This window comes from Abramis brama (assembly GCF_963993115.1).
Source record: "Abramis brama genome assembly, chromosome: 1".
NCBI lineage: Eukaryota > Metazoa > Chordata > Actinopteri > Cypriniformes > Leuciscidae > Abramis > Abramis brama.
In genome coordinates, this window is record NC_139963.1 from 35,718,422 (window position 1) to 35,736,718 (window position 18,297).

The window sequence follows — 18,297 nt, forward strand, 5'->3', positions numbered from 1 at the left end:
AGGAGTAGGGATTGAGCATAAGGAGATATTGTGAGTGTAATGCAAATTATTATTATTTTTATTTTATTTATTCTTTTCTCATTTACATTTCATTGGTAATACTATATTGAGAACCTCTTTTTTTTTTTTCTTCAGTATGTAAAATACTTATCCAATGAAAATGTTGTATGATGGGACCTTGAACCTTTTATTGACTTGAAAGGACAATTACAATTATTCTCCTGATATTATTATAAAGGAAGGAAAAGAGGGGGGAAAAAAGAAGGGGAAAAGTTCTTTCTCTCTCCTCTCACCCCTTTGAGACTATTGGGAGAGTAACCCCTGATTTGACATTAACAGTTTGTGAACAACATAATTGTATGTTATACCCCTAGTGACCTGTTTGTTCTGTTCTTTTGTGTTCTACTAAAATCCATATAAAACAATAAAAAAAAAAAGTTAAAAAAAAAAGAAAAAAGAACACCCTGGGACTTTGAGAACTACGGTAAGGGGTTGTGTGCAATATGATAATACCAATATGATAATGCTAAAAATATATATTTTAAACATCTTCGCAATATGTTTCTAATGCACACTAAAATGATCTAGAAATATATAATATAAATTATATAATGTATAATGTAATGATTAAAATAATTTGTAATATTTTTACAAATAAATTAATAAATTTAGTACAATGTACAAAACTACACCTTTAAAAAAAATCAAAACAATTCCTCGGAAGGGATTCAAGAATACTATTAAGATTTACAAAACAATTCACAATATAATAAAAAGTTCTGACATTTTATTGGTATGTTTTTCTTTACATTATTCGAAGGGAATACCATCAGAACATCCTTCTAAATTACACCAGGTCCTTTACAACTGAGGACAGATGTCTTTATTCTTACAGTAATCCTTTAAACTGAGATGGCAAAGTCCACTCAGTTACATGTGGCAATATGTTAATATATTAATAAATATGTCTATACTAATATCACTGAGTGAAAGCAAGCATTAAGATTTAGTCAGTTTAGTAAAAGCACCAGAGCTTTCACAAAGGCATTTTATTTGGACAATAAAATGCCTGCTTTCTGGGTTAATATACTCTGAAATATTCCTTTTCAATGGAACATTGTGTTATATCATCTTACATAGCATACCACATTATCTTTTGTGTTGTCTTCAAAAATAACATTGTCAATATAATTGTATACTGTCCACAAATGCATTAAAACCTCTAAGAATCCAATATTTGGATTACTTGAGTGACAATGTATGTAGTCCTTTAGCCGCTGCTGCTGCCGCCGCTGTTGCGTCTTTTTCTACAGTGACAAAGAAAACATTAATTAATCTCTGATTTGCCATGATACATTTTGCAATCATCAGAGAAAATACTTTTGACTGGTTCATCTAACGACTGCATCCCTTAATGTATGTATATTTGTTTGTTTTTGTTGTGGGTCACATGAGGGGCTACGGAAACTCTAAAGGGACATGGTAATGGGAGGAAAGATATGAGGTGGGAGGATAAATGAATTTTAATGTTCTTTCACAAATGTTTTGCGTTCCCCCAAGAAACTTTGCATTCACTTTCAAAACTTTTGAGTTCTTTGAGAATGAATGCAAACTAGGGCTGTCAAAATTGCTCAAAAATGAAGTTTGAATATTCCCTCTAAAAAAACACATATATTCGAACTATTCGAACATCTGGTTGCGCATTTTGTCAATGACGCGCATTACGTCAATAACAAGACAAATTAATACAAAGAGACATAACTACTTGTATAGGTAGTTTAAGTTTAAACATATTTGACAACGTATAAAAAAATATATATTCCTGTTACCGGTCCCTGACTCCTCAGGCAGCGCGCCCACTCGCAAAGCAGACAGCCGCGCCTCGGCTACCGCGGGCGTTTTTCCACATTCGAATATTAATTTTCACCTTCGAAATTCTGTTTTTTAAAACTATTTGAATATATATTCGAATTTAGAATATTCGTTGACAGCCCTAATGCAAACTGTCTTGGTGGAAAGCAAAACTAAATGTATATAAAATATATAATTGTTCTCCCATTTCATATTTTCCTTTATATTTCCATGTCCCTTTAGTGCCTCCATAGGGGTCTGATTGTTTGAAGGAAATTGAAAATGGAAGGGGATGTTTAAAGTGACCCACACTGACTCTTCTACCTGTTGCTCTTTACATATCTAGCAGTCTATTACACTGTGAAATGTAACCCCATGTAATCCAGATTTGGTAATCCGGAAAATCTGAATCAGAGTGATCCAATCCTATTTTACTTCTTTCTTTCTTTTTACGGTACAAAAGAAGACGGAATACCTGATCCTGGATAGCAAAACATGGGATTTATAAATCAAGTTTATTCTGATCCAGATTCAATTTTTTAAACAACTGGACTCAGGTCGTCAAAAAAAATTTATATAGTCAACAAATTGGAATTGGGCATCAAGACCTGCCGTGCAAACGTGGCATTTCACAAGTGGTTCTACAACATTGCCTTGTACTGAAGATTTACCTTTACGTTCCTCTTCTTTTTTCCGTGCGGCCTCCTCACGTTGTTTTCTAATAATGGCGAGTCGAGCGAGGTCGGCTTTAGCTTGATCTGTCTTTCCTGCTAAATGCATTTTCATATACCTCTCCTTGGCCTTTTGCTTTTCAATCTCTTCTCTGAAATATGAAAGAAAAATTATATATATATATATATATATATATATATATATATATATATATATATATATATATATATATATTGAAATAGCTGAAAGGGAACATGTACGTATCTAGAAGACTATGTATAAAAGCATCAAACATTTAGTATAATGTGAGCAGCAATGACATAAAAAATTATACAAATAAAATGATGACAAATAATGAGAGGGTAACAAGTAGTTGGAGATAAAGACGTTGTCTCTTACCTTTCTCTTCTGGAAAGCTGTTTAGGACCCTCAAGTTCTATCTCTGTGACTTTCTTTGTTTTTTGGGCAACTCGATTAGGATTTTCAATCTCTATCAATCCCTCAATACCCTTCCTTTTCTGTGACAAAAATGGAGACAGTGTTGTTATTGTTAACTGAAACTAAAACTATTTAAATGGTTTAGTTAATTCAAATATATAAATACTTTAAAAAGAAAATAAGGCTGAAAGAAAAATAAAATAAGAAGACGTAAACTTAAAAAAACAAAATGTAAATTAGAAACGTTGGCTTTGCAACTAACTGAAATAAAATAGGTTTGTGTTGAAGTAATAAATTACTAATACTAAAACTAAAATAAAAATCAATTAAAGCTAACTAGAAACATAACATAAAAAATAAAACTTCAACTAAAATATAAAAATAAAAGCTAATTCAAAATATTTTAAGTATCGCCAACCAACCTTCATCCATCAGAGGACTGTGACTGACATTCCACATATATAATTCCTACGTTTTAAACACAGTGATCGAGTGACTAATCAAAGAGCAATGCTCTGCTCCACCCAGTGAGATTCAACATTAATTAAACTGAGTGAAGGTCCATTCAAACCAGGGACGATAACTATAATGATAATTATGACATTTTAATAATCATTCTAGTTCTATGAGAATAGGGCAATCCTATACAGACACAGAGTAACAATATTGTTTTTAGAACTATGTTTTTCAGCTGATGAATGAAAGAAACATTGACAGCCAATCAGAATCCACAGACTTTAACAAGCTTGAGCATTTAGAGCGGCTGACGACAAATCTGCAGCACACGCTTACAATAAACAGAACGTTAGAACATACATTAGTGTGGATGCTAATATAGTTATTATCGTTATAGTAATTGTTCTTGGTGTGAGCGGTCCTTAACGGTGTGCCTGATGTTTGTGACCAGAACTGGCTGAATATCCACGTCCTGCCACAGTAGTCTCTGATGAATGAATCTGCAGAAGTATCTAAAAGTAGATGGACTGCTCTGGAGGAACATGGAAGCACCAATTCTGAGATCAAATTTACCTGAGACCCCTCATCGTCACTGTCCTCTGAGCCTGAAGCTGTCAGTTTGTCCTCAATCTGGTTGTCGTTCACTGCTGCACCTTCTTCTTCTTCATTCTACAATGTTAAAATAAACCATTACCACCATACAACAATTAATTTGTTTAGGTAATTTGACTTGCAGATGGCCACTGAATCTGAAAGTGGCAGTAGAGAGTGGAGCTCTTAGAATCAATAACCTTTTGTATTTTTCTTAACTACTGTTATTTTAAATTGTAAGAAAGGAGTGGAGTTTAAACAGACTAATGATTGGAGAAGTCAAGGCGTATGTCACCAGAGAGAAGTCTGTCATTGTACTGAAAGTTTTATGACATTTTTGAATAAAAATGACCAGGTCAAAACAACACTGCATGGATGAATCCTTCACAATAAGATCATTAAGACACACTTAGTGAATTAATGGGGTTCATTTTCATTTCATGCCGACTTTAGACAGCTGTTTAAAAACGTTCCCTTCTTAGAGAAACTACTCAAAACTGTTCCAGCAGAGGGAGCTGCTGTGTTTGATCGTATTAAAGGGTTAGTCCACCAAAAATATTTAATTCTTTCATTAATTACTCACCCTCATGTCAGTTCTGTTTTTTGGCAAGAACAAAGCACTCACATCGCTTCATAAAACTGAGGTTATCCCACTGGAGACACGTGGATTACTTTTATGATGTATTTACTTTATGGGGCTTGAAAGTGGTAGTTGCATAATTGTCAATGGAGGGACAGATTTCATCAAAAAGATCTTAATTTGTGTTCCGAAGATAAACGAAAGTCTTACAGGTTTAGAAACGACATGAGGGTGAGTAATTAATGACAGAAGTTTCATTTTTGGGTGAACTATCCCTTTAAGACTATTACTTAAACGTTAATGCTTACTTTAAAAGCTCATTCTTGCCCATATTTGTTTGTATTTCTGTCTGAAGTTGCAATACAACTTACCTTTTTTCGTTCTTTTTCTTCTTTCATTTGAGCATCTATTTCTTCAGGACTTGTGTAGGTTCTCATGCGACCTTTATGGCCCCCTTTTTTCCCTAAAATAAGCAACAACAACAAAAAATCACTTTCTAAAAGTATAGAAAGTGTATATCACTTTCTAAAAGTATTGCTCTCAATTAAAAATATCCAGATAAAGCAGAATACTTATTTTAAAAGTACAGAATACCGACTGTATATAATGTCAATCATAAAAGCAAGACTATATGAGCAGCACCAGCTCATGACGTGCTCAATCAGTGATCTACAACTAAATGATCTCTTACCTCCTTTAGGCATGATGAAGATTAAACTTAATTTGTTATTTTAAAAAAAAAATCCACTCAAACACTCTCCCAGTCCCAATAAAAGCTTGGTACAGTTATGACAGCAGGTTGCCTCACTTCACCACACTCTCGCGTATCCAATTCTGTAGGTACAAAATTGCAGTAATTAATTGTACGTGGTTGTGATTGGCTTGGGGGCGATACAGTAAATAAAACAAATATACAATTCCACGATTAAGTCAGTACAGTCATCGATGATCATATAGCCAGCGGGTCCATATTTCTATATTTACACTCAGGCACACACTCAGGCACCTAGCCTGACGCAATATACTGGAAGAGAGAATAACACCACAGCTTCTCCATAATAAAGCCAATGTTGATATGTGTGTGAGTCGGGATTTCAATGCAATCCATTTGAGCAATGAAATAAGCCTGATAATAATTATAGTTCGTATTATATGTGTAAGAACAAAGACGTTGACGTAACTTTCGTGTAACAAGTCATTCTATAAGGACCTAAACGAGTGACGTCATCTGCCCGGCGACAGAAATCGGTAAAGTTCCTAATGCATCAGCTCGTTGTTGCTAAATAACTGAGACGATCGTATATTACCTACATAATACAATGCCTAAGGTGAAAAGGAGTAGGAAACCCCCTCCAGATGGTTGGGAGCTCATAGAGCCAACTCTTGACGAACTGGACCAGAAAATGCGCGAAGGTTCGTTCAGCAAAGCTACAATCTATAGCCAGAATGCTAACAAGTCGATTGTTTATTTGGAACGTTTAATGATCAGAAGGAACATTGGTGTAATAAAACATTAATATTTATGTATGTCGTTAATAACACATTAAAAAAAGATTAAGAAGTCACTTTATTATTGTGCAATTGGCTAGCTAATATCACGTTCACACGTCTACCACGGTGTTCTTAACAGATACTTTACATTCACAGCTGAAACCGAGCCACATGAGGGCAAACGAAAAGTTGAGTCTCTTTGGCCAATCTTCCGACTTCATCACCAACGCAGCCGTTACATTTTCGACCTTTTCTACAAGAGAAAGGCCATCAGTCGAGGTATAGTAGTTAGATTCAGCTTTGTAGTGTTCGTTTTATTTCGAGATCTGTAAGTGGTTAACTTTTCATTTCTATTTAATTCCCAGAGCTTTATGACTACTGCATCAAAGAGGGCTATGCAGACAAAAACCTGATTGCCAAATGGAAGAAACAGGGTTATGAAAATCTGTGTTGTCTGCGGTGCATTCAGACGCGCGACACTAACTTTGGAACAAATTGCATATGCAGAGTTCCCAAGGGCAAGCTTGAAGTGGTAAGAATCAGAAAGAGCTTCTTTGTTTACACACACAAGGAATTTACCTTGGTATTGAAGCTTCCAGTACACGCATATAAATATGACGAGACATGATCAAATTTAAGAATAAAATATAAAAATAAATGTATAAAGACACAGATATGTTTAGTCACAATAAGCATTAAGAGTATTGTGAATAATATGAATAAATATGACTGAATTAATTTACAAAGATATTGCGCAAACAGTTGGAGTATTGCACTTACAGGCATGTGCCTTGGGAGGCATTTAAAGGGTTAGTTCACCCAAAAATGAAAATTCTGTCAGTAATTACTCACCCTCATGTTGTTCCAACTCCGTAAGACTTTCGTTCATCTTCGGAACACAAATTAAGATATTTTTGATGAAATCAGAGAGCTGGCTCACTGCTCCATAGGCTTCTATGTAATTTCATTCTGCCGGCCCAGAAAGGTTAGTAAAAAAATCGTTAAAATAGTCCAAGTGACTACAGTGGCTCAACCTTAAGTTTATCAAGTGACGAGAATACTTTTTGTGTGCAAAAAAAATAAAAAAAATAATGACTTTATCAACTTCATTTTCTTCTGTGAGGGCCTCTGATGTGAGTTCACGAGAGCGCCATGATGCATGCGCGAGAACTGAGAAGATGCCGCAGATGGGTCTCAATGTAGTGTTTAAAATGGTTCTAAAGTGTGCATTTCCTGGATGTCAGAATCGTGAGAAACCAACGAGAAAACGTAAAAGTGCCTTACCAATGCCGCAAAATGAATTGCTTACCTTTTACACTTTCCCATCAAATGATCGTGAGCGTCATCTTCTCAGTTCTCGCGCATAAAGACGTGGTGCTCTTGTGAACTCACGTCAGAGGCCCACACAGAAGAAAATGAATAGCTGAATTAAGTAGTTGTTGTTTTTTGCGCACAAAAAGTATTTTCGTCGTTTGATAAACTTAAAGGGATACTTCACCTCTGGAAAGATGAATGTGTGTTTAAAATAGGTCATTTATGTAGAAGAAATGTGAAATTATTTTTGAATTTGGTGCCTTCTAGACTGAGAAAAGCCAGAAAATGTATTTTTGGCTCATGTGGATGAAAGACAACAACTCCCAGAATGCACTTACTTCGCTGCCCTATGAGGCCACTCCCAAGCCACGCCTACCGGTAAGAGAGCGCAGTTAAACAACAAGGGTAGGCTACTAGTGAGTCTCCGTGACGAGTCTGCCCGGGATTTCGGGATCGCCCAAAATGTCCGGGATTCGGCTTTTGCGTTCTACAGTCGCCATTCATTATGTTTACTATGGCGAGCAGGACGAGGCTGAGGGGCGTGGGAGAACGGCGCGAGCCCGGTGGCGTGATTACTGATGAGCGACACCTGTGAGACGCACCGGTCTCGTATCTTTCACGGAGGAGCGGGAATTTTCTTAGCAATGTTAAAACGCACATCAACCGATCACTTGTTTAGCGTTCATGTAAACTACATTCAGATTCACCAATCGGAATGAATTCAGTTAGATTGAAACAAAAGGTGTGCATGTAAACAATGAATGGCGACTGCAGAAAGCAAAAGCCGAATCCCGGACATTTTGGGCGATCTCGCCGGACATGTCCGGGAAAAAGAGGATGGTAACTCCTACTACTCAGCTTTCTCCACAGAACAAGAGCCTGCTAGCTTAGCTTCCAAAAAAAGATGGCTGACACTATGTGTACATTCTGTGAGTGAGATCCCACCCTCTATGGGCGGGTTGAAAACATGCGGAACAGCTCCTACTACTGGCTGTAGTCTTTAGCCTCTGGCCAAAAAATCCTCCGATGGCGCAAAATGCCGATTTTTGCGTCATTGGAAGATTTTTTCCAGACAAAAAATACATAAATCTCTCGTCTCAGGGGGACATGAGGGTGGAAAGCACGGTAATTCGAAAATGCTACAGTTTTTCTACTAATACAAAGCTTAATGCTAAATCCTGAAGTATCCCTTTAAGGTTGAGCCACTGTAGTCACTTGGACTATTTTAACGATGTCTTTACTAACTTTTCTGGGCCGAATGGCAGAATGAAATTACATAGAAGCCTATGAAGGAGTGAGACAGCTCTCAGATTTCATCAAAAATATCCTAATTTGTGTTCCGAGGATGAACGAAAGTCTTATGGAGTTGGAACAACATGAGGGTGAGTAATTTCTGACAGAATTTTCATTTTTGGGTGAACTAACCCTTTAACTGTTTAAGAGGGAAATGGCCTGTGAGAAGAAGCTGTTTCTGTGTCTAGATGTTCTAGTGATTCCATTTTTCTTCACCAAACACTGGTCCTGTTAGTAACTATGTATGCCAAGATTTTTTACATTTCTTTCACTGTCCCTAATTTGCTCTTTGTTGTCTTAGGGTCGTATCATTGAGTGCACTCACTGTGGATGCAGAGGATGTTCTGGATGAGGCAAAGGGGAAACAGCTTACTGACCTTTGATTTGTATTTTTAATACATTTAATGGTGTTATTGAAATAATGATTGTTGTTTATGTATGTTTTGACTTTTTTTTTTTATTAAACTGCTGTGTCTTAATCATTCTGGATCAGTGTTCAGTCTCATACTTTGATTATCAATCATATATATTAAATATTATATTACATGTCAGGGTTTCCCAGATTGGGGATTGTGATGGAACTGCATTGGGGGGGGGGGGGTTAATGAAAAGCTATTAAGTAATTAAATCATACATTTAAAATAAAAACAATCAAAATAAAATAATAAATACATATTTTATTTGTTTGCCAGCATGTCATGTGATCATTAACCGACATCAGAGAGCCATGAACTTCATTTTATTTTGTATTATTATTGACTTAATCCTATTATTGACCTAACCAATTATCTTAAAATCTCAGGGGGTACTTCAAGTAAATAGATTAGGTCAAAGAGGTTCAGCTGACAAAAAAAAAAAAAAAGATGGGGATAGGATCTGAATCTGTACATTTCAATGTGTTTGAAAGACAAAAGCCTTCCAAAGACACACATGGTTAAATGACTGACTGCGTGATAATTAAAAGAATGGATGTGTTTGTTAGGAGCTGATTAGATATGCAATGTTGAGAAAACTTAAAAGTGAAATGATTTCAGTAAATCGCATGCTGTGTGGGTCTCGGTTTTCAGTGTTAGGCACTTGACTTTTGGCTGGTCTGTGTGTGGACTTCCACAAACCTGGAAGACATTCTGAATATATAAGTTATAGACTTTTTTCTCAATTAATTGTGAATAATTTACTGCCATTGTGAGAATAACATGTAATCATTAAAATAAAATACTGTGATTATGAGTATTTTAAAACAATATAATCTTATTACAAGTACTTAATTTTGTTTTAACTGGAACTGCCTACTCACTCAGCTAACACCTGCAGAATGCCAATTAAAATGTCCCTAATATTACTGAAAAATGTTTACTCATGATACAAATTCAGTTTTTACATCAGTTCCTTGCATCTTAAGAATAATTTATTAATGAGTGAATGGGTGTTATTCCTTTATTTTAAAAATAATGAATAGCTACATTTTTAGAAGTGGATGTGACTTAATTCTTATCTGTTCAAAATACTCAAATGAAAATGGACATGCCAAGCTGAAATATAATTCCTCCTCCGGTTCCTCAGCCATGTTCTACATTTTCTACAACTAAAATATTAAATGGAGAAATACATAAATGTATGACTAAAACTCAGATTCACACATTCAAATTTGAAATCCCAGTACAGTTTGTCCTGCCGCACCACTGTCAGCACTCTTTTGTAATACAATTGGTTGGCACTGCATGGCGCTAGTGACTGCAACAGACCTTTTAATCAACAACCAAAACACTGATCAAGATCAGCATTTCGTATATTCTTTATGTCGCCCAAATCGCCATCTAACGCCATCTATCTGACAAATCACCAGTAGATAATTAGCACACCTTTTTTTTTATATTAATAAGGCGAAATTACTCATTTTAGGAAATACATTTAAAAAAACCTCGACGCTGTGGTAATTGATTATACGGCCTGGAGTTCGTGGGTCAGGGGTCACTCTTGAGCAGCGCTGTTGAAGCAGACGGTTCTAAAATCAACTGTTTATTTACAATGTTTATCTCTTTTACCGATCCACTCATGCGCTACATTAAAAATCGTTTACTCAATTAATACATCTGCATACTTTTTCGCTATTCTCTCTTTTTACGTCTTGTATTAAACCCGATCAAAGGCACACTGATAAGTTGTTAGCCATCAAGTCTTCTTTTAGTTTTCCGATAAAGTGTTATAACGAAAAGACTTTAAGCTGCTGTTAAAAAAAAGCATACAGAATATAATATCAAAATGCAGGAATTAATCGCTAGTGCCGATCACCTCAAGTTTGATCTAGAACTGGCTGTAGAACAACAATTGGGCGCTCAACCATTGCCATTTCCAGGAATGGACAGTAAGTTAACTGGAGCACTGATGAATATTTGTTTCGTTTTCTGATTTATTATTTGTAACATATAAGACGAACTGCTTGATAAATACTGCTTAGAACAGAAGACCTTTATTTTCTCGTTATTCTACAGAATCTGGCGCTGCTGTATGCGAGTTCTTCATGAGAGCTGCCTGTATGAAAGGTATGTATATCCCAAACGCTTGTTTAAGGTTTTAACGTGTACATCAGACTTAATGATTTGATCTGACTTTACGCTCTTTTGACAGGTGGAATGTGCCCCTTCAGACACATCAGTGGAGAAAAGACTGTGGTGTGCAAGCACTGGCTTAGAGGTTTATGCAAGAAAGGAGACCAATGTGAATTTTTACACGAGTATGACATGACAAAGATGCCTGAATGTTATTTCTACTCTAAATTCGGTTAGTATTTTATTATCTATCTATCTATCTATCTATCTGTCTATCTGTCTGTCTGTCTGTCTATCTATCTGTCTATCTGTCTATCTATCTATCTATCTATCTAACTGTCTGTCTATCTATCTATCTATCTAACTGTCTTATCTATCTCTCTTTCTGTCTGTCTGTCTGTCTATCTATCTGTCTTTATCTATCTATCTTTGTCTATCTTTCTGTCTGTCTATCGTTCTATCTATCTTTCTGTCTGTCTGTCTGTCTTTCTGTCTGTCTATCATCTATCTATCTATCAGTCTATCTTTCTGTCTGTCTGTCTGTCTGTCTATCTATCATCTATCTATCTATCTGTCTATCTATCATTCTATCTATCTATCTGTCTATCTATCTATCTATCTATCTATCTATCTATCTATCTATCTATCTATCTAACTGTCTATCTATCTATCTGTCTGTCTGTCTGTCTGTCTGTCTGTCTATCTATCTAACTGTCTTTATCTATCTATCTTTGTCTATCTATCTATCTATCTTTCTGTCTGTCTATCGTTCTATCTATCTATCTATCTATCTATCTATCTATCTTTCTGTCTGTCTATCGTTCTATCTATCTATCTATCTATCTATCTATCTGTCTGTCTGTCTGTCTGTCTGTCTGTCTGTCTGTCTTTCCGTCTGTCTGTGTAATAAGTGTTAATAACTTCTTTGTGCAGGGGAGTGCAGTAACAAAGAGTGTCCATTCTTGCACATTGACCCAGAATCTAAGATTAAAGATTGCCCATGGTATGATAGAGGTTTTTGTAAGCATGGTAAGTCTTTTTATTTTTGGATATTTGCATTTTTACATTTATATATATTATTACATTTAAAAAAAGTTGTATAAAAATTGTATTACATTCAATTCTGTTAAATCAAGCTAGGATGTTTCAAATGAATGTTTAAGTTAATATTTATATTTAAATGAAAGTTACATTACATATATTTCAAAATGAATTGTTGTAACGAAAAATATTAAATGTCCATTTCTCCCCCCTTAAGGTCCGGATTGCAGACACAGACACACAAGAAGAGTCATTTGTGTAAATTACCTTGTTGGCTTCTGCCCAGAGGGCAAGTCATGCAAATTTATGCAGTGAGTATCTGTCATTGCAATTGTGAATGTGATTTAAAGAAACATTTCTGCTTCAATTATAACCAAATAAATTTTTTTTTGTAATTCCTAGCCCAAGATTTGAACTCCCAATGGGTGCGGCTGAACAACCACCATTACCTCAACAAGCACAGTCTCAGCAAAAGGTTTTTTTTCTTTACTCTTTACTCTTAAAGGGGTCATATGATGATTTTTAATCTTTTCCTCTTCCTTTTGTGTGTAATGTATCTGTTTGCACATGTATACAATCTGCAAAGTTACAAAGCACATAGTCTCCCACAAAAGAGATTTAGGGTATGTTTACACTACAATGATGTACTAAAAACGGAAAAGTGTTTACTTTGCGTTTTTCGCATACAGACGACGTTGTCAAAACCAATCCCCTTCACACGGATCTTCAACAATGTCCAAAAACGCGGTATTATTCATGCCTGAACACATAATGCGCATGGCATCACCGTTTTCACAAATTCATGTTTTTGTAGTGTACAAGGAGACAATAACAGTATTCATTTTCAAAAACGTGCACTTTGAATCCCGTTTTCAAAAGCATTTTCAGGCCCCCAAAAACGCCATTTTGGTGTATATGAACGGCCAAAACGCATAAAAAGTTTTCTGTTTTTAGTTGAAAACGGTGTAGTGTAAATGGCCCTTATTCCATCTAAAAAATAACACTGATCCAGATCTGTCTAATACGCAAAGTCAAAGTCCAGATATTACTTCCGCAAATGTCTGTCACAATTTGAAATGTTAGCATAACGCCTCCCCAAAAGTATAAGCAAAGAAATAATGTGAGGCTTCAGTGAATTGTAGTGTAATCGCCATGTCGCGGTATGTTATGGTAAGAAGTTTAATCTGTGCTTTTCAGACAGACTGGGAATAGAAATGCTGCAATAATATACATTATGTGAAAAAATAACGTTCTTTGAACATTAAAGCTTGTTTACCTATTCTACGGAACCCCTAAAAGACATGGTGATTGAAAAAATATGAAATTAGAGGAAAAAATATATTTAAATGCTATTGCAGTCTCTCACAAAACTTTTCAAAAACTTTTCAACTTTTCAAAGTTTTTGAGGGAAGACAAAGGTTTTATGTGCAAACACAAAGTTTCCCAGGGGAATGCAAAAACATTGACAATTTCATTCTTACTTTTTTCACTACTGTTTCCCTTTCGGGGCTCCGCACCCATCTACAGGCTTCCCACCGGTCCTTGAAATCCTTGAAAGTTTGTGAATCTGGAAAAAAAAAATCAAGGCCCTGGAAAGTTTCTGAAAATAAACATGCATAGATACAGGTCCTTGAAAGTGCTTGAATTTATTTTGTGCAAGAAGTTTTCTGGAAAAAAATCCATATTATTCCCTCCGTTCCTCTAATGTGTTATTTAGCCAACACTTCGTGGCCTATGCACACTAGCTTGCTTGATTTACGTTAGTTGCGTGCATTTACGCATTACGTCAAGTGTTTCCCGCGTGAGGTACTTTGTGTTGTACGTTGCCATGACGTTCACGCACGCACGAAACTACTACAATGGAACCTCAACGTCTGTTGTTGGACACAACAAATGTGTCCCCGCATTTGATACTTAGATACTAATGTTTCATCTTAATTTTTACTCTCCAGCAGCAAAACATGCAGCCCATAAACAGATCGTCACATTCACTCATCCAGTTAACCAACCCCAATATCAACAACAACCACCACCAGAGAATGCCAAATGTTGTTGGGATAATGCATTCTCACGGCAACATGGGTGGACCTCGCGGTCCTCGTCCGCTGGACCAAGTTACATGTTACAAGGTGGGAACGCCATTTGATTTTATGCATAAACGTTTTATGTCTGCCATATTCATTTGATGCCCTCAAAATGTGCAATCACACTCAATGTCTGTTTGCTTCTTCCAGTGCGGCGAGAAGGGCCATTACGCAAACAAATGCACAAAAGGACACCTGGCGTTTTTGAGTGGACAGTAGTTTTCTGAATAAAGGATCTCCAATATGTGGTGATAACTTGCAAAGTGAGGTATTTGATTCCTAGTACATTACCCTTTCACTGTAAAGGTTAGAGATGAGTGATGTAAATGTGGCTCTACCTCACTGTCCACGTGCCAAGAGCATCACAGTCAAAAGGTAGAAAACCACTTTTTTACTGATTTTTGTTTTTCTTTCAAACAAAACCTTACAGAATCACATACTTTGAAATGTGAGTCTTTTGTATTGGAGCAACAAGCATCTTGATTGCTTAAGCTTTAAAGCAGTGCTGAAATTCTTGGAAAATATATGAAACAGTCTTTAGGGAGAACATTGTGTCATTTAGCAGCCAAGATGATCTGAAGAGACATCATTTTGCAGTCTATTGACATGCTTTTTTATCTATGAAAATGGATGTTGTACTTATTACAATAAAGGTTAACTTGAGTTTATAAAAGCATTATCTTTGACTTGTTTTATCTGTATCTTATAACATGACAAGTAGCACATAACTACTGTTTTAGCTTTTGTGTCTGGATGAGGATCATGTTGTCCCTTTTCCCACATTCTTGTGCTTTGAAAATTCAGTGAACATTTCCCCCCCCTAATAATCTGTTGCAACGTTACTGACTGCATACTGAATTTGTATTCAAAATCAGTGAAACTTTCCTAACGCCCGAGTCGTGACAAAACACAACAAGTCTAACCCCCATCAATTTAATAGATGTTTATTTCATCACAAGAAATGTGAATAATCAAGTCTTATACATACAGGCTACACTTTTGTATGCTTTCAATAAAGAGTCCAAAATTAAATAAATGTCATTTTATTCTTGGTCACAACAGTCACAAACAGAGAAAGCTGAGAGGTGTGTGGCGATCACACTGCTGCAGACGAAGGATTTGTTTTAGTGGTACTTCCTCCACCTGTCGTGCTCTGTTGAGGGGCAAGAAAAGAAACACTTCCTTAGTGACAACAGTACAACGGCGAAGGACATTACTATGGATTCGCCAATACTTTTAGTACTTACTGATGTGATCGTATTCCCAGAGGTAGCTCAGGGCAATGTAACCAGCAATGAACATGGCAACTCCACCAATACCTCCTTTCTTCACATTGATGTATTTGTTGTAATATCTCTCATAGCCTGAGATGAAATTATAAAACACAAACAGAAATTATTATAATATAATTGATCAAAGATGTTTTTCTAATATATATATAAAATATTATATTATATTATATATATATATATATATATATATATATATATATATATATATATATATATTTTTTTTTTATATATATATATATATTAGGGGTGTGCAAAGCAGCCGGTATTTGTATCTGTATTTGTATTTGTTGAGGGGGGAAGAGTATTTGTATTTGTATTCGAGTAAAATTCAAAATAGGTGTAAAAATCCAGATTTTTTGCGTTACACTTCTAATTTACATTATAGTGTAAGTATTCTTTAATTATATCTATTATAATAAATATAGATATGCAATGTGTAAAATATTTTTTTCAAAACTGCATTCATATTTAATTTTAAAATGGCTTTTTAAACCTGTTAAGAGTTATCCAGCCAATAATAAGCCTAGAACTGCTTTTCTGACGGACTGATATTAATGACATAATGACGGCTTTTTATTTCATTTCTCATCTCCATAAATATATCTAAAGCTAATGCAAGGGCTAGAAATCAATTAATTCTTTGCTGATACTTCCTCGTCATCACGGACAGCGCAGTTCGCACCGCTTTCTCCTTTCCACAAGCGCTTGTTCTCTCGTGGCGTTTGTCGTTGAATATCTGTTTGTATGCAACCGTGAACATAGGCGCGCCTGGAAAAACGAGCGCTCTGCTCGCTTGCCGCGCGCCTACATTTGAAATCTGCACGCGCAAAAAACGCGCTATGTGAGCGAAATATTTCCATATGTGGCTCTTTCCTCCTATCTTATCAACAAGTGGACAGCCACCACATCAGCAGCACCGCCGGTCGCCATGTCTCATGAGGAAACGCAGCTTTTTGATATAAAGTTTTTCTTGTTCCCGAATACAAATATTTTTAAAGTATTTGTTCGAAATAAGTATTCGTAAAAAACACACTATTTGTGCCTTTCCGAATACCGTATTCGGGTTCGGCTCCACCCCTAATATATATATATATATATATATATATATATATATATATATATATATATATATATATATATATATATATATATAAAAATACAATAGTCATTACCTCCACGAACTCCACCAATAAGTCCATTTGGGGTGAAGTCTCTTTTTCCGAGCCACGATGGCAGTTCCCCAAGCTTGACGTCCATAAGCTTCTTCTGGGCCAGGGCAACTGAGAAAAAAAAAAAAAAAAAAAATTAAATAAACACAATTGTCAAGGCATTTCACTAGGTTTTGTTTGATCCGCTCAGTTTCCTTGTACATCCAAATGAAACTTAAAAATAGTTTGTAAACAAGTAAAATTAGATCATGCAAAATGCCCTTTTTCAAATTAGTCCAAAGCAGACTCAAAAAACACCACGGGATAATGTTTGTTTGCTTTTTAAAATATTATTAAGTACTATCAGTTTTCAGTACTATTTGGGGACTATTCAGTACCATGGTGTAAACATATAGAAAACTTTGGTAATGCTACAATACTTTTTGTATAGAGAATACTATTAAATAATATATTAATAGTTACTAAATTATTTAGGTATTTTCTGAAGAATGTGAGATGAGTCAATGAGACACAATGACAATCTTAACTCACAAAATGTAACAATTGCTGCTTCTTTATTGCTCTTGAGTGAAAGCTGTCAGCCAGTAGTTCAATACAGTATATAGCAGTTACAGTATATAGTAGTAGCAGCATGTAATTGTATTTTTCCCGCATTAACAAACCAGCACGATTCACTAACGAATATCCCACAAAACACTACGGGAGGATTTGCATGTCCTGGACATTATATTCAGTCATGAAGGTAATCAGGCATCCAATGTTACTGAAAGTCCTTGACATGACTCGCGTCTGCCTGCACCGAGGCCTTCAGCGCCACTACACGCACAAACGACATCATGAACATTCACGCACTTTGTCTTCAGACACAGAGATGAATACAACAGCACGATTTCTGTAAAAACCTTAACGCAATACAGAGAAACATATTCAACTATGCAATTCCCATTCAGCCATACCTGGTTTATCCGCCATCTTGCTCTGAACTTCAAGATGATGGCTGCGCTGCTGCGAGCAGGGTATGCTGGGAGCAAAATGAAGTGACGCTAATGTAGGGCGGGGTTTCCAGATCATGTGACCGCTGATAGAAGAGCGGTGCTAAACGATCATACGATCAATAATATGCTGTTTGGCTTTGATATATCAATGTAATGAAAGAAACAAACATAAACAATATTATCGGTTTATTCCAGGATTAACTTTAGCAAAGGCCTACACAAAAGTAAATACGCTGATAAAATACCACGTTTTCTGGAATAATGACTGTAATAGTAGGCTACGTGAAAACAATCTTATCTAAGCATCTAAAACACGCAAAATACAATTATTATATTATATTATTTTCTAGGTCTGTTTAATATAGGCTACTACCACTGGAGGGAGACATTACTGCATACGCACTTGTTTGTAAAACAGGCAATGATGAAAACACATCAAATCACATACTGCATCTTTCTGGTGGTAAACATGTGCTTAATG

At 35.8% G+C, this 18,297-nt stretch overlaps 4 protein-coding genes across 5 annotated transcripts; 2 read left to right on the top strand and 2 right to left on the bottom strand.

Moving 5' to 3' along the window:
- Positions 1-765: 765 nt before the first annotated feature.
- Positions 766-5,630, bottom strand: pdap1b (pdgfa associated protein 1b). 2 transcript variants are annotated; one of them, XM_084129795.1, is made up of 7 exons: positions 5,526-5,630; positions 5,280-5,422; positions 4,960-5,051; positions 3,991-4,086; positions 2,923-3,041; positions 2,523-2,674; positions 766-1,307 (listed from the first exon to the last, which is right to left on the bottom strand). In XM_084129795.1, exons 2-7 carry the CDS (start codon positions 5,290-5,292, stop codon positions 1,243-1,245), a joined length of 537 nt encoding a protein of 178 aa, XP_083985921.1. In that variant the 5' UTR covers positions 5,293-5,422; positions 5,526-5,630; the 3' UTR covers positions 766-1,242. The 2 variants fall into 2 exon arrangements, with proteins under 2 accessions (XP_083985921.1, XP_083985920.1); XM_084129794.1 differs by having other exon boundaries at positions 5,280-5,619.
- On the top strand, positions 5,585-9,173 carry bud31 (BUD31 homolog). Its single transcript, XM_084129818.1, has 4 exons — positions 5,585-6,001; positions 6,236-6,358; positions 6,445-6,611; positions 8,988-9,173. The coding sequence occupies exons 1-4, from the start codon at positions 5,908-5,910 to the stop codon at positions 9,036-9,038; spliced, it is 435 nt and encodes a 144-aa protein (XP_083985944.1). The 5' UTR covers positions 5,585-5,907; the 3' UTR covers positions 9,039-9,173.
- Positions 9,174-10,625: 1,452 nt separating this feature from the next.
- cpsf4 (cleavage and polyadenylation specific factor 4) lies at positions 10,626-15,036 on the top strand. The gene is made up of 8 exons (XM_084129784.1): positions 10,626-11,051; positions 11,179-11,229; positions 11,315-11,467; positions 12,169-12,264; positions 12,494-12,587; positions 12,679-12,751; positions 14,229-14,405; positions 14,511-15,036. Exons 1-8 carry the CDS (start codon positions 10,949-10,951, stop codon positions 14,577-14,579), a joined length of 816 nt encoding a protein of 271 aa, XP_083985910.1. The 5' UTR covers positions 10,626-10,948; the 3' UTR covers positions 14,580-15,036.
- Positions 15,037-15,387: 351 nt separating this feature from the next.
- On the bottom strand, positions 15,388-17,908 carry atp5mf (ATP synthase membrane subunit f). Its single transcript, XM_084129837.1, has 4 exons — positions 17,778-17,908; positions 16,825-16,932; positions 15,608-15,724; positions 15,388-15,513 (listed from the first exon to the last, which is right to left on the bottom strand). Exons 1-4 carry the CDS (start codon positions 17,890-17,892, stop codon positions 15,485-15,487), a joined length of 369 nt encoding a protein of 122 aa, XP_083985963.1. The 5' UTR covers positions 17,893-17,908; the 3' UTR covers positions 15,388-15,484.
- Between the last annotated feature and the right edge of the window lie 389 nt (positions 17,909-18,297).